This window comes from Juglans regia, chromosome 3 (genome assembly GCF_001411555.2).
Source record: "Juglans regia cultivar Chandler chromosome 3, Walnut 2.0, whole genome shotgun sequence".
Lineage (NCBI taxonomy): Eukaryota > Viridiplantae > Streptophyta > Magnoliopsida > Fagales > Juglandaceae > Juglans > Juglans regia.
In genome coordinates, this window is record NC_049903.1 from 28,852,192 (window position 1) to 28,869,538 (window position 17,347).

Sequence of the window (17,347 nt, forward strand, 5' to 3'; positions counted from 1 at the left end):
TTTGGGGTTTTGAAATAGAGAAATGATACTTGCAGTCGTGAGTGTGCAAGCGCTATGCAATCGCTTTGAAAAAAGTGAATAAATATGGGACCCATATGAAAAGAAATTAATTTTTAATGGTGGACCCCACTCTTTTTCAAAGCGATTGTATAGCGTTTACGCATTCCACGACTGTATGTAGCATTACTCTTTAAAATAACCCTCCCCAAGACCTCCTCTAACTGTGATAGCCCTATCGATACCCTATTGGAGCTTTGTAACTAGTGGCAGGTTTCAAGGGTAAACTAAAGAGGTAGAGTTCAGCTGTAAGTTTGTGCAATAGTTTCTGTTGTCTAATCCCCCCAAGGGAGACTTTGAAGGGTAGCAATCATTTCTAATATATAACCAATAAGCTATGAGTTTAGTAGTAAGTAGTATGAGTAAGACTAGGAGTTCTAATATGCCTTAATAGGGTGTTTAAACCAATGTTTTGAATACCGTACCGGACATTGTACCGGTCAAGGCACTGGAACGAAATATTTCGGTACCGGTACCGGTACCGTTTCGGGATAACGTTTCGGGATAATCGATATATAAATAAATTATATATATAAATAAATATAAAAACTATATTCCAAAATAATAGTCTATATATAAATAAATTATATATAAATACATATATATATAAATTATAAATAGTCTAGTCTGAATTAGGGGTTAAAAAATAAGTTTGTAGTTTGAAAAAACGAAAAAAAAAACAAAAAACACAGGCCGAAATATCGGCCGGTACCGGCCGAAATATAGCTCAGTACAGGTCGGTACAGGCCGAAATTTAGTCCGGTATGGCCGGTATTTTAGCCGGTACGGGACAAATATAGTACCTGTACCGGCCGGACGGTAGAAACGAAAAATTTCGACCGTACCGGCCGGTACGGTACGAAATTTAAAACACTGGTTTAAACATGCTCTAAAGGTAGTTCTATCTTATTTGGTTTTAGCTTGAGCCAAATAAGACTGAACTTCGCCCTTCCCTTAACATAGTAAGGCAATGAGAACTTACTTTTCTCCCCGGACAAGAGTAGGAAGACCAAAAGTTGATCCTTACTTATTAAAGAAGACCGGACATTGTCGCACGTGTATCGCCTAGGGCATAATCAAATGTAGGATCGAAAGAAGGACTTGCTAGACCATTGGACGATGGAACCTACCCGATAGCTTAAATCTATTGTTCCTACTTGATCTAAGCAACCTTCAGCAAGGAAATTCTACTTCGCATTCACCAAACTAATATGTCGAAAATCCTTAACATCCAAAGCTCCGACCTTTCTGGAAATAAGTGCAATAAAAGTGGCATTGAGGTATTTCTCAAACTTCCCAAACGAGTAAAATTCCTAGAAAACCTTATTCAAATCATCATTCACCACTTCTCAATAGGATTGAAAGAAACCAATCAAAAAAATAATATAGACCAGGTGTTTTGTCTTTGACCATCCATCTCACCACTTCACGAACCTCTATCTCATTGAAGGACACCTCCAACTAGTCAACACTTTGCCGCTAAATGGTCTCAAAATCGAACTTTAGCCTCCACATCACTTGCTTCGTAAGCAACTGTTCAAAGAAACTAGCAACATGCTTCTTAATTACGTACAATAAATTCTATGAAAACAAATCCATCAATGTTCAACATCTCAATGTATTAGTCCGCCTATGTGAGTTGACCACTCTATAGAAAAACTTCTTACTCTGATCTCCTTCTTTCAACTATAGTATCTGAGATTTTTGATGCCATGAAATCTCTTCCAATAAGGTAACCCCCAATGTAAGTGATGCTATCATAATAAAAAAAAATAAAAAATAAAATAAAAAACCTTAATGGAAGTGATGCTATCAAGTAAAAATAAAAAATCTCAATGCAATTGATGCGATCATCGTAAAACTGAAATTCCCACTCTGTCCATAATAAAAGTACTCAACATATGCCTTGGAAGATGGGAGAGGGATAGAAAACAACTTGTATTACCTTGAGCACCATAGTAGGCAAGGCTAACTGCGAGTGCGTTTACTTCTCTATATATGGCAGTGAAACATGGAGAAAGGGAACTGAGCTTTGACTTGTTACATTCTAAAGATCATAAAACTTCCAAGAATGTTGAGAAACATTGTGAAGCCAATTCACTATTACCAAAGACTTTGATTCAATGATAAGCTCTTAGACACATAGCTGTAGCTGGTAGCTGGTAGCATAAGAATAAAGCACACTTTAGGGCTAATAATTTAGCAAGAACAATGGTTCCGATACCCAAGTGGGAGGAGAAACCAATAATAAAAGAACCTGCTTGGCCCTCATGAATCCTCAAGCATATTTGGACAACCATTGCCGTCTCTTCCTCTAAACGAAGTGACTGGAAGATGATCGCGGGAAACATGTAGTTCTTCCTACCCCGAACCTTTCTGCCCTCAAATGAATCCTTTAATATGTTTGGCTTAAAAAGGTTCTAAAATAAGAAATAAAATAACTTTAAATCCAAACATATTTAAAACACAACAAAAACTCAGGTACAATTAACCATAACATTTACAGAGCAGTGACTCACTCGTATTGTAAATTGTACTGTTACTAGACACTTTGGAGTTTGTTTGGGTATTGGTGGGCACATGGTTTTGCAAGAAGTACTCTTTTGTATGTATATCATTAGGTGTCCTATATACTTGTACCATATCGTTGATCTTTCATGGTTAATTTGCAAAGAGAACTTCAAAATTGTTTTAATCTGACACAATAGCATGTAGGGTGCATCATTCACAGACTTGTAAATAGAGTTTTTCTGTCTTTACATACTCTTTAGTGGCTAGAAACACCCATATGTGGTTGCTGGGATTCTCCATTGAAATGATATTATAATTTTTCCATTTCACAAGGAGGTTTTTGGTGCTTTCTCCTCAAAACCATCAGTTCAACAAGGCAGCTTGATAGGCATGCATGGCATACTATTGAGTAAAAAACGCAACCGAATCGGCCACAACTAGAAGGAACCCTAGTCATCTTTGTTGCCTAGAACTAGAAGGAACCCATTAATTAGCAATGTCTGTGCTAGAGTTCAAAACCATCATGGATATCATGCTTTTCTGATTTGATACTAATATTTCAACTTGTCTACGATAACTTGAAGACTTTGATAGCTTGAAATCTCAGACTAGATCACCTGTTGAGCTTTTTCCTATTGATCGATTTAACAGTTTAACTTGACAACTCTTTAATCTTTTGGCTGTGTTTTTTTCTCTCGACCAGAAGTGATCAATGTCCCATATTCGCATCTAAATCAATTAATGGTCAACGGCATCGCATCTCTATGCATCGGTAGTCAATCCCGACACCGAAGTTGATAGTGTCATTATTCCAGTAGACAAAAATTGACCTGTGAGTTATGGAAATCCACAAATTTCATCTGCTACTTGCATATAAGGTTTGTTCATGGTAGGTAGACAATCTTCTTCCTCTTCTGTTTTCCTTTTTTTGGTGATTGTGGCAAGTAAACTAGTTATAATCAGTAGCACTACCCTTCATTGGATAATTGAAAGGTCGTACTAAAAGTCTTAAATCCATTGCATGTCTTTTCTTGGGTACCGAATGATTTCCATTCTGTTGGCATCAAATGTAGAGAGTTTCCCAAACAAAAACATAATCATCAATAAGCAGCAAGTTTCTAGCACAGTACCAACTGATTTCCATTTATTTAAGCAATCCATACACACCAACGCACGCTGATACATACACGTAGCCATATATTTAACTAGTAATCCACTCGCACTCAAGACATTCATATTACATACTGAGAAACAATGCAAAAAGGCGTAATGCCACTTTATTTAGCTTATGTCTAGAAGACTTGCTGGCGTGTTCACTGCTGTGCCTGAGAAATAAAGGATCATTCGATTGATTAGGAGGGGTTAGTGAAAAACATAATTTCTGAAAACCGAATCAAATTTATAACACCTTCTTAATAGGTAATACCAGAAAGCGAACCTTGTAGAACTCAACAAACTCTATGGGATCAGTCTTTGTTTGCTTGTAAGCTTCTATCTTGTTTATCTCCTGGAAATGGGTTAACAAGACTAAGTACCATTCAAAAACAAGAACCTTGATGCATTAGGAACTCATGATTCTTTCAAATCCATGTTACAAGAGAAGATAATGCAAAAATGTATGTCATGTGAAGCCTCTGGTGCAGCAGCAGGTACCAGAGCCTCTGGTACGCTCTGGCTCCATTAACTTAAAATGGTAATCTCCAACAAAAGGCATCAACTTGATTACATATCAGTCATCATTCATCTTCTACTAGGTTCCAAAAACTATAAAATTGGACGTGATACTACCTTTTTGGAGGCAAGGTGGGGGTATTTGGTTAAAGGAGGTTTGGGAGTCCTCTATTGGCAGCTCATGTGCTCAACATTCTAGTTACAGCGGAGGTCTATTTGTTTCATTAATGGCTTCATTGTTTGTTGTTTAGGAGTTAGACTTGCCGTAGCATGTTTGTTTAAGTTGGAAGTTTTATCTGTTCTTTTATCGAGAGGATTATTTCCACAAATTATTTACCTGAACTATTGTAGTATGTAGATGTTGTTGACACCAATATTCAGCCAACAAACTCAATGGGAGAGACATATCTCAAGGATTAAAGCTTAATTCGGGTTATATATCGTACCTCGATCCATTTTGCAAGCTTAGGCCTTCCTGCTGTGATGTCGTACTTAAAGGCCTCTGATAAGAAGATTTGGAATCTTTCAACAAATGGAACGAAAGCTATGTCCGCCTGAGGATCACACAGTCCAATCATAAATATATATGGCAAGCCCTCAAATCACAGATGTTACTGTTCTTATGGACATATTATTTGTTTCCACTTTCCATATGTAAATCAGCATGATCAGTTTCTGTAGGCTGAATATACTTTAAAATAAATCTTGAATCTTGACAAATTTTTGGTGAGAACATACCTAAGCCAAAAGTATGCAGTATAGCAGCAATGAAATAAAATTATAGTAACATAGTTGAGAAATCAACTTACCAAACTGAATTGCCCAAGGAAAAATGGCCCATCGTCGAATTTATTTAGAGCATTTTCCAAGTGATCAAAAGCTGGACCTGTAGCGAGTTCAAGGTCTTAGTCAATCCGATCTTCTACAGGAAATTATTCCATTAAGGGCAATAAGTTCTAAAGCTTACCAGCTTCTTTTACTGCATCTCCTTTGAATGATGTAAACACTGTACTGTTGAAGGTGTCAGTGTAAGCTATCAACTCTTCAGCAAACTCTCTTTTAGCAGGATCCTATAACATTTCCCAGAATTACTTCAGTCCAAAGGCCAAGAGAAATAAATAGAGACAAACGCTTTTGATCGAGGGCACAAATGAATTACTCAAATCTTACATCAGGTAAAAGAGAAGGCCCCCCAAAGTTGCTGTCTACATATTTAATTAAATCAAGACTCTCTCCAATAATTTTGCCATTGTGTTCCAAGGCTGGCACCTGTAAATATGCATTACTCCATAGTCAATCACTTCAATCAAGCAGCTAAATCAAGAATATATTAGATGGAAAATGCCATCTATACTTACATAATCATACGTACTGATGTGTCAGTTATTGAAAATTGTGAAAATTTTAAAATTCAAAATTAAAAAAGAAAACACTATTAAAATCGAGCTGCCACACAGTACGTATAATATTGTGCGTAAAATTGTATGTGTAGAACTACTCTACATTAGATATCCAACACTAATCTACACAGGTATATTCTCTTCCATATTGGCACCTTGTTTTCAGGGTAGACTTTCTCCTTATACCAAGCAGGCCTGTTTCCAAGGTTAAGTGGAACTAATTTGATCTCGTCTTGTAATCCCTGTCACCTCGAATCATTCAGCGACAAAAAACATAAATTAAAAGTAAAAACAAACCCCCAACAAACAAATAAAAAAAGACAAGGAAGAGGACAAAAGAAGCCAAAGGGGTCAATGGCCTCCTGTAAAATTTGAGCACAGAAAACAAGTTAAAATTAGGAAATGAAGAACGAAGAGGACAAAGTGATGAAAACAACCTTGTAATTCCTGGTGATCCGTACACGCTGTGCAAATGGGCATGTGTAACAGATGTACAACCTTCGAAAACAAGAAAGAAATCCAAGTTCATTTTAAAACACAGTGCATATATAAACCATAAAAACCAAAACAAAATAATAATAATAATAATAACGACAACAACTAGGAGAGCAGAGTGAACCTCGTAGTTCCATCGAAGAGAGGAGGAGGTTCTGAAGAAGTGGCATCCAAGGGTGTCGGAAGATTCACTTTCACGCCTCTGTACAACCCACGATAATAAAAATAAAATAAATATAGATAAAAATTATTATTGGGAGCATCTATTTTGTACACATAATATGTCATTATTTAGACTATACATCTCCTCAAATAAGTATTGGGAATAATTAACTAGAAGCAGTCATGTAGTGAGTACAAAGTATACACTATTATAATGACTTATCTCTAATATTACTTATAAAATAAATAAATAATTAAACCCTCGTATAAATGGGTGATGCTACAGCCCCCGCTGGGTGCTCTCGCTGGGGCTGGGGCTGTAGTATTATTTTATATTTGTTTTGTTTAAATAATTTTTTATATAAATTTTTTAATATTTTAAAATATTTTAAAACAATAAAATAAATTTAAAATATTATTAAAAAAATACTTTCTTAATTAAAAAGTAAAATATATATATTAAAAAATATTTTTTTAATCACGACATGAAATTTTATTTTAGTTCATAATTAAGAAAGTATTTTTTTAATAATATTATGATTTTTTTTAAATATTTAAAATGGTCATACTACAGCTCCCGCTGGGAGCTCTAGTTAGACTTAGCATATACTTTTCTATTTGTATTTTTTTAATTTATTTTTTATATACATTTTTTTTACACTTTTAAATATTTTTAAAAAATAAAATAAATTTAAAATATCATTAAATAAATATTTCCTTAATCAAAAAGTAAAAAAAAATCATTAAATATTATTTTTTATTCTACTTTTTAATTAAGAAAATATTTTTTAATAATATTTTATTTTTATTTTTTAAAATATTTAAAATTATTAAAAATATCTATATAAAAAAAACTAAAAAAATACATATAAAAATATTACAGCCCAACGGAAGCCCAGCGGGTCATGTAGCATTTTCCTCGTATAAATGATGACAAGATTGCACAAATTCAGAGAAACCCTAATAAAAAAGCATATAAGAAGATATAAAATCCACGGGAAATATCGAATTTCAAAAAAACTTACACTGCAGCCATTGATGAATGTGGATTTTAGAGATGCCTTTTACTTTCTAATCTGATGAGCAATGGCGTCTATGTTGATGGGGCAAGGTTTATATAGCAGTTTCGACCCGGCTAAATCGCGAGCAGTGACGTAATGCTACAGTTATAGAGAGAGAAAGAGAGTTGACAAATATACAAACGTGGTCTTAATAATTTATTAGAAAATAAGTTATGATAGATACGATACGTCCAGGTGCAAATCTATTACTCATTATTCATCACATAAATTTTAAACAAAGACAACGTCGTAACATTCATATAGAAACGCAAAGACAACGTCGTATGAACATTGAATTCCGAAAGGTAAAAATATACAGTTGTCTGTCCATATTTAAAAAAAAAAGAAAGGTACTTTAGTTGTTAGTCGTTCAGACATATTCCTTCATGTATTTTAGTTTTCAACTTTGAAACTCTTGTATTTTTAATTTTAATATTTCTGTTATTAAGGTGCAATTTGAATAGTGATATGAGATGGTTACGTCATGCATTTTTTATTTTATTTTTGTAGGCGTTACGTCATGCATGATTCTATAGTTTTGAAAATCACATATTATTATTACCCATCTACTTGATTTCATTATTCACAATTAGTCAAATTTTATAGAATTCTGATTCGTATAATTATTTTTACATCTTTTTTATACATTTTAATAATGTAATTAGTTAAAATAATTATTTTATATTAAAAAATTGACATAAAAATTATATTAATAAAATATATAAAAATGACTGCAAATAAAATTTTTAAACTTTATATACGGCAAACGTTCAGGGATGTGACATACTTATATATAAGTCTTTCGTGAAATCTTCTCTTTTGCACCAACCTTTTTTATTCTAAATTATAAATTAAGAAAAAAAAACAAAATAAAGACAACGTCGTAACATAATAACATTCATATATAAACGCAAAGAAGGCCGCATTCGGATGAACACTGAATTCCGAAAATAAAATAAAAATATACAGTTGTCTGTCCATATTTAGTTTTCAACTTTGTAATTCTTGTATTTTTCATTTTAATATTTCTGTTATTAAGGTACAGTTTGGATGGTGATATGAGATGAAATAATTTTAAATAAAAGTTAAAAGTTAAATAAAATACTATTAAAATAATTTTTTTAATATTATTATTATTTAAAAATTTAAAAAAGTTGAATTATTTATTATATTATGTGTGAAAATTTAAAAAAATTATAATAAAACACTTTTACTATCCAAACGAAACCTAGACAATTGACACTCAGTTAAGTTGGTTATATCATCTCCAATGGTGGAGTGACATGTGACAAAAATAAACATAAAAAATATTGATATTTTTAAACAGTTAACTAATAATCAGATATTCTTAAAAATATCAGATCCAAGTGACACTAGGGTCTCCACCAGGCGACACCTATGTTACAAGCAACTTGTACTTAGCAGAAATAAGAAGAAGAGATTGATTTGGTTAGAGCACTCTCATTGGAATAGCTAAATTAAAGTACATTTTTTATGAATGTAAGATGAATTTAACTTTTAGCTATTCCATTTATATAAATCTCTATATTGGAATAGCCATTTTTTCATTATATGACAATAAAATAATATAAGATGAATTTAATTTTGATTATTCACATCAAATCCCCAAATTGAATTATCTATTTATTCATTATATAGTAATGAGTAATTAATAATTTTAAAAATTTTTTAATTTTTTTAATTATGAATTTATTTTATTTTATCATATTTTACTATTTATAATATTATATATTAATTTATAATTGTATTCTAATTATATTTTTTCAATTGTCATTTAAAATGAAGAGAGAAATAATTAATATTAAAAGGAGAGAGAAAGAAATAATATAAAAATGATTTGATGAATGAATAGTGTGTTCCAAATTTGAAAATTAGTTTGGATATTACTGTAGCTATATTCCAAATATTTAGAATATAGCTAATTCAATGTGAGCAATTTATCCACATAATAGCTAAATTCTCATTGGATTTAGCTTTTAGCTAATCCAATGAGAATGCTCTTACTTCGAGAAAATCAATTTTTTAATGAGCAATTATGGATTTTTGTAGTTTTATGATTTGTAAATTTCGTATATATTTTTTTTGATAAAAATAGTTAAATTTAAGATCCATATAAAAATTTATTTTTTAATAATAAACTTCACTTTTTTTTTTAAATATTTTTAAATGAATTACGTAAAATTTACATATTCTAAAATTACATCTATTCATTATTTATCAATCACTTCAATTTAAATACCAAAAGTGATAACTACTCACCGAAAAACCAGGACCCTAATAACAGTAACCCAAAATAAATGGACCATTGTTTGAACTTCCTAAACGGCAGCCGCATAACCCATTTTAGAGTCCTAGATAAGTCAAATGTCACAAATCAACTGAATTTGATACCATTGATGAATGTGGATTTTAGAGATGCCTTTTACTTTCTAATCTGATGAGCAATGGCGTCTATGTTCATGGTGATGGGGGCAAGCTTTATATAGCAGTTTCGACCTGTCTGAAAATTACGTTTGAATGTTGAATTGAGTTAAAATGATAAAATATTTTTAAAATATTATTATTTTTTATTATTATTATTTTGAGATTTGAAAAAGTTGAATTATTTATTATATTTTATACTAGAATTTGAAAAAATTATAATGATGAGTTGAGATGAATTAAGAAGAGTTGAGGTTCCAAACGAAGCCTAAATCACAAGAAGTGACTTAATGCCACCCACAGTTAGTGACAAATATAGATACGTTGTCTTCATAATTTATTAGAAAATAAGTAAGGAATAGATACGGTACTGTAGTTGGCAAAACTCCTTTCATGTAGAAAAAAGCAAAATTTCTCATATTGATTTTTTTTTTCCTCAGCAAGTAAGTATTTATAGATAAAACTAACAGATATAAGACACAAGTTCAGTAGGATGAGAGTCTCTTACAGTCTTCTCAAAATCAAAACACATTACAACACAAAAGTAAGAAAATAAAGGGGATGATCGGAGTAAAAAAATTGACTCTCACCCAATTCCTACATGGAGAGACCACTTGAAGTCGATTTTTGTATAATCTGATGAATATACAATTAACCTACAGCTAAAAGTCACAGTACAAAGGAATGTGCTGCAACATGTTCGTCTGAACTGGCTGGAAGGAACCGTTACATTCACTTTCACTTGATCTTCGATTAGGGAAAGTGAGAACATAGTCTGATGAACAAACTCTTGGAGGCAGCGATTTCTCTTGTCTTTTAAATAATATTATATACTATACTTTTATCTTATTTACATTTTATATGTAAAATATAGTATATTTATCATCATTAAAAAATAAAAAATTATCTCATAAAAAATTAATAATAATAAATATATCACAACTTAATAAAATAAAATTAAAACGATAACATGAGGAATATAATTTTCTTTTTATCTTTTATGCCGAGAAAATCCCTTTGGTCTCTTATAGACTTACAATATACCTACCCGAGGGTTACGTCATGCATGATTCTATAGTTTTGAAAGGGTAGTGATAGGCTTACTACCTATCTATTACTCATATATTACTTGTAGTGTTTTTATTTTTTTATCATTTTATTTTAAGTATTTTTTTAACATCCTTAATCATTAAGAAAAAATTAAAAAAATATATAAATTTACTAATTATCACTTCTTTAACTATTAAGTAAAATAAAAAATTATAAAAAAAATCAAATATAAAAAAAGTAGTAAATGAATAGTAAGAGGATAATATCCCTATTATTTTCCGTTTTGAAAATCACATATTATTATTACCCATCTATTTGATTTCATTCTTTGCAATTAGTCAAATTTTATAGAATTCAGTTGTATATAATTATTTTTACATTTTTTTTATACATTTTAATAAGAGAAATGCTCTATGTCCGAATTCGGAATCCAAAAAATGTCCCAAATGAATTTTTTTTTTTTTTTACCAAATGATTAAAAAAATATTTTTAAATGATGTTGTAAATTTTTTATTTTTTTAAAAATGTTTAAGATGATTAAAAAAATACATGAAAAAAATGAAAAAAAGAATAAAAAAGTTAACTCTTTTCAGGACAATTTTTGGGTCCCGAATTCGAGACCCGTAGCATGACTCTTTTAATAATGTAATTAGTTAAAATAGTTATTTTATATTAAAAAATGACATAAAAATGATTTTAATAAAATCTATAAAAAATATATAAAAATAACCGCAGATAAAATTTTTGAACGTTCAGGTACGTGACATACTATTTATATATATATATATATATATATATATATATATATATATATATATACGGCAAACGTTCAGGGACGTGACATACTTATATATGTCTTTCGTGAAATCTTCTCTTTTGCACCATCCTTTTTTATTCTAAATTTTTAATTAAGAAAAAAAGAACAAAATAAAGACAACGTCGTAACATAATAACATTCATATATAAACGCAAAGAAGGCCGCATTCGGATGAACACTGAATTCCGAAAGATAAAATCTAAAAGAAAATAAAATAAAAATATACAGTTGCTGTCCATATTTAAAAAAAAAAAAAAAAAATACTCCGTGGATAGATCTCCACGTACAACCAATATGATAAAGTTCAATATTAAATTAGATTTTGTTGTTAGTCTTTAAGGCATATTCCTTCATATATTTTAGTTTTCAACTTTGTACTTCTTGTATTTTTAATTTTAATCTTTCTTTATTAAAGTGCAGTTTGGATGGTGAAATGAGATAATATGGTTTTAAATAAAAATTAAAAGTTGACTAAAATATTATTAAAATATTTTTTTAATATCATTATTATTTTGAAATTTGAAAAAATTAATTCATTTATTATATTTTGTGTGAAAATTTGAGAAATTTATTATTATAAGATGAAATGAAACACTTTTACTATCCAAACAGAACAATCATTGACATTCAGTTAAGTTTGTTGTATCATCTCCAATGGTGGAGTGACATGCAGGGTTATACAGAAACCGATGCAATAAACCGCTGCTGAAGCGAACCGGCCGGCATGCAGTGGAATATTATAGAAACCGATGTTCAACGATTCGATTATGGTTTGAAGCTGGGCCGGACCGCTGAACCTACCGATATAATAATTTTTTTTTAATATACTCTAATCAAAACAACGCCATTCCACTTAAGTTTAAATAGAATAACGTCGTTCTATATCTATAAGTATACGATACATAATAGAAACAACGCGACGTCGTTTTGTTAAGGACGTAAGAAAAAAGATATGTCTGAAACGACGCCGTTCCACTTAAACTTAAGTGGAACGGCGTCGTTTCGATATGAGGTTTTCTTCTTCCCCAACCTTTTTCCATTTCCTGATCTCTTCTGCAACTCTCTCTCTCTCTCTCTCTCTCTCTCTCTCTCCTCTGCAACTCTCTAACTCTCTCTCTTCTATGCAACTCTCTCTCTCAGTAGAATCTTGCCACTAGGAGAATCGACGTTGACCGAGAACCGTCAGAGAATCGCCTCGATTGGTTTCCTCCTCCTCCATCGACCGGTTACAGTCGGTTGTTCTCCCAATTTTTTAGACGTTGGTCGGCATCAATTTTGCCCAAAAACTGCACCGAAGACATCGGTTTTCACCCCTAGTGACATGTGACAAAAATAAAATAAAAAAATATTGATATTTTTAAGCAGCTCACTAATAATCATATATTTTTAAAAAGAGTAATGCTAGAGAGAAACCACTATAGCAATGCACACTTTACACTCACTGCGTGGCTGCTTCTAGTTGATTATTTCTAACACTCACTTGGGGAGATGTGTGGTCTAAATGATGCCACATTATGTGTACAAAATGGATACTCCCAATAGTAACTTCTATCTATATTTATTCTTTTAAAAATATCAAATCCAAGTGACACTAGGGTCTCCACCCAGGCGACACATATGTTACAAGCAACTTGTACTTCGCAGAAATAAGAAGAAGAAATTATGGAATGTTATTTAACGAGCAATTATGGACTTAGTTACTTCGAGAGAACCAATTTTTCAACGAGCAATTATGGGTTTTTGCAGTTTTATGATGTGTAAATTTTGTAAATTTTTTGAAAAAAATAGATAAATTTAACATTCATAAAAATATTTATTTTCTAATAATAAATCTCATTTTTTTAAAATAAAGTATGTAAAATTTGCATATCCTAAAATTACATATAGTATTACTCGTTATGGAATGTTATTTTGAAGTCCATTTTTATTGATCACTTAAATTTAACGAAAATGATAGGGATCCTGCTGGGGATTCGAGCATCCTAATTTGTTTTTAGTTTTTAGTGTTTTTTTTTTTTTTTTTTTACGTAGTGATTAAGAAAATATTGAATTTTTTAAAAAAAAATATTTAAAAGTGTTAAAAAATTATGTGAAAAAATATTTAAAAGTGTTTTTTTTCACATTAATTTTTTAACACTTCTAAATATTTTTAAAAAAAGAAAAAAATTTATAATATTATTAAATAATATTTTCTTATTCACTATGTAAAAAAAATTAAAAAAAAAATGGAGCGGAATCCCAACGGGATCCCAGCATTACCCTGTTGCTACATCTACAGAAGATTTCTACAGAAATCTTTTACCGAACACTACAAATCTTTTTTTCATATTTTTATCTTTTCTTTTACTATTTTTTTAAATTGTTTAAATTGTTTAAATATTTTTTAAAAATAAAAAAAATACATATTCATTTAAAAACACTTACTTAATTATTAAGTAAAAAAAATTAAAAAAAAAATTTAAAAAAAAAATTCGGTGGTTTTTTTTCTGTGAACATAGTGTTTTCCTCAATTTAAATACTAGAAGTGGTAACTACCCACCAGAAAACCAGGACTGAGGACCCTAATAACAGTAACCCAAAATAAATGGACCACTGTTTGAACTTCCTAAACGGAACCCATAACCCATTTAGAGTCCTAGACAAGTCAGATGTCACAAATCTACTGAATCTGATACCAACTACTGACAAGGACTCATCAACACATGTCGAGTTAAATTTACACCTCCCAAGCAAGTATATTAGGAAGTCTCATTTAACATCATCATAAGCTTTTTTTATATCCAGATTGCATAAAATACTCGAATCACCTAGTTTCAATCTACTATCTAAACATTTATTGGCTATTAGTACTAGATCCAATATTTATCTTCCCTTATAAATGCATTTGGGGGTTTTGAAATAACCCTCCCCAAGACCTCCTCTGACTGTGATAGCCCTCTCGATATCCTATTGGAGCTTTGTAACTAGTGGCCAGTTTCAATGGTAACTAAAGAGTTGTTAGAGTTCAGATGTAAGTTTGTGCAGTAGTTTCTGTTGTCTAATCCCCCCGACGGGGACTTTGGGGGTATCAATCATTTCTAATTTGTAACCAATAAGCTATGAGTTTAGTAGTAAGTAGTATGATTAAGACTAGGAGTTCTAATATGCCTTAATAAGGTGTTTAAATATGCTCTAAAGGTACTTCTATCTTATTTGGCTTTAGCTTGAGTCAAATATGACTGAACTTCGCCCTTCCCCTAACATAGTAAGGCAATGAGAACTTACTTTTCTCCCCGAGCAGGAGCAGGAAGACCAAAAGTCGACCCTTACTTATTAAAGGAGACTGGACATTGGCGCACGTGTGTCGCCTAGGGCATAATCAAATGTAGGATTTAATGAAGGACTTGCTAAACCATTGGACGATGGAACCTACCCGATATCTTAAACCTATTGTTCCTACTTGATCTAAACAACCTTCTGCAAGGAAATTCTACTTCTCATTCACTAAACTAATATGTCGAAAATCCTTAACATCCAAAGCTCCAACTTTCTTGGAAATAAGTGCAATAAAAGTGGTATTGAGGTTTTTCTCAAACTTCCCAAATGAGTAAAATTCCTAGAAAATCTTATTCAAATCATAATTCACCACCTCTCAATAGGATTGAAAGAAACCCATCAAAAAAAAATATGGACCAGGTTTTTGTCTTTGACCATCCGTCTCACCATTTCATGAACCTTTATCTCATTGAAGGGCATCTCCAACCAGTCAACACTTTGCTACTAAATGGTCTCAAAATCGAACTTTAGCCTCCACATCACTTGCTCCATAAGCAGCTGTTCAAAGAAACCAACAACATGCTTCTTAATTACGTACTATAAATTCTGTGGAAACAAATCCATCAATGTTCAACATCTCAATTTGTTAGTCGACCTTTGTGAGTTGACCACTCTATAGAAAATCTTCCTACTCTGATCTCTTTCTTTCAACTATAGTGTTCGAGATTCTTGACGTCATGAAATCTCCTCCAATAAGATAACCCTCAATGTAAGTGATGCTATCATTAAAAAAAAAAAAAAAAGCATTGATGGAAGTGATGCTATCAAGTAAAAATGGAGAAAGGGAACTGAGGTTTGACTTGTTACATTCTAAAGATCATAAAACTTCCAAGAAGGTTGAGAAACATTGTGAAGCCAATTCACTATTACCAAAGCATTTGATTCAATGATAAGCTCTTAGACACATAGCTGGTAGCATAAGAGTAAAGCACACTTTATGGCTAATAATTTAGCAAGAACAATGGTTCTGATAACCAAGTGGGAGGAGAAACCAATAATAAAAGAACCTGCTTGGCCCTCATGAATCCTCAAGCATATTTGGACAACCATTGCCGTCTCTTCGTCTAAACGCAGTTAATTGGGAGATGATCGCAGGAAATAGGTAGTTCTTCCTACCCTGAACCGTTCGGCCCTCAAATGAATCCTTTAATATGTTTGGCTTAAAAAGGTTCTAAAATACGAAATAAAATAACTTTAAATCCAAACATATTTAAAACACAACAAAAACTCAGGTACAATTAACCATAACATTTACAGAGCAGTGACTCACTCGTATTGTAAATTGTACTGTTACTAGACACTTTGGAGTTTGTTTGGGTATTGGTGGGCACATGGTTTTGCAAGAAGTACTCTTTTGTATGTATATCATTAGGTGTCCTATATACTTGTACCATATCGTTGATCTTTCATGGTTAATTTGCAAAGAGAACTTCAAAATTGTTTTATTCTGACACAATAGCACGTAGGGTGCATCATTCACAGACTTGTAAATAGAGTTTTTCTGTCTTTACATACTCTTTAGTGGCTAGAAACACCCATATGTGGTTGCTAGGATTCTCCATTGAAATGATATTATAATTTTTCCATTTCACAAAGAGGTTTTTGGTGCTTTCTCCTCAAAACCATCAGTTCAACAAGGCAGCTTGATAGGCATGCATGGCATACTATTGAGTAAAAAACCCAACCGAATCGGCCACAACTAGAAGGAACCCTAGTCATCTTTGTTGCCTAGAACTAGAAGGAACCCATTAATTAGCAATGTCTGTGCTAGAGTTCAAAACCATCATGGATATCATGCTTTTCTGATTTGATACTAATATTTCAACTTGTCTACGATAACTTGAAGACTTTGATAGCTTGAAATCTCAGACTAGATCACCTGTTGAGCTTTTCCCTATTGATCGATTTAACAGTTTAACTTGACAACTCTTTAATCTTTTGGCTGTGTTTTTTTCTCTCGACCAGAAGTGATCAATGTCCCATATTCGCATCAAAATCAATTAATGGTCGACGGCATCGCATCTCTATGCATCGGTAGTCAATCCCGACATCGAAGTTGATAGTGTCATTATTTCAGTAGACAAAAATTGACCTGTGAGTTATGGAAATCCACAAATTTCATATGCTACTTGCATGTAAGGTTTGTTCATGGTAGGTAGACAACCTTCTTCCTCTTCTGTTTTCCTTTTTTTGGTGATTCTGGCAAGTAAACTAGTTATAATCAGTAGCACTACCCTTCATTGGATAATTGAAAGGTCGTACTAAAAGTCTTGAATCCATTGCATGTCTTTTCTTGGGTACCGAATGATTTCCATTCTGTTGGCATCAAATGTACAGAGTTACCCAAATAAAAACAGAATCATCAA

General features: G+C 31.7%; 1 protein-coding gene across 1 annotated transcript; it reads right to left on the minus strand.

The window, feature by feature from the left end:
* Positions 1-3,694: 3,694 nt before the first annotated feature.
* LOC109018065 (glutathione S-transferase L3-like) lies at positions 3,695-7,384 on the minus strand. The gene is made up of 10 exons (XM_035688893.1): positions 7,322-7,384; positions 6,259-6,336; positions 6,077-6,137; positions 5,795-5,881; positions 5,410-5,508; positions 5,207-5,309; positions 5,049-5,125; positions 4,686-4,793; positions 4,007-4,075; positions 3,695-3,893 (listed from the first exon to the last, which is right to left on the minus strand). The coding sequence occupies exons 1-10, from the start codon at positions 7,330-7,332 to the stop codon at positions 3,882-3,884; spliced, it is 705 nt and encodes a 234-aa protein (XP_035544786.1). The 5' UTR covers positions 7,333-7,384; the 3' UTR covers positions 3,695-3,881.
* Between the last annotated feature and the right edge of the window lie 9,963 nt (positions 7,385-17,347).

Bases quoted from the DNA above. Each gene is read 5' to 3' on its own strand.
- LOC109018065 (XM_035688893.1), bottom strand. The intron at 5,509-5,794 runs GTGCCAATATGG...GCATATTTACAG, and splicing joins AAGTCTACCCTGAAAACAAG to GTGCCAGCCTTGGAACACAA. The intron at 4,794-5,048 runs GTAAGTTGATTT...TGTGATCCTCAG, and splicing joins TCCTTGGGCAATTCAGTTTG to GCGGACATAGCTTTCGTTCC.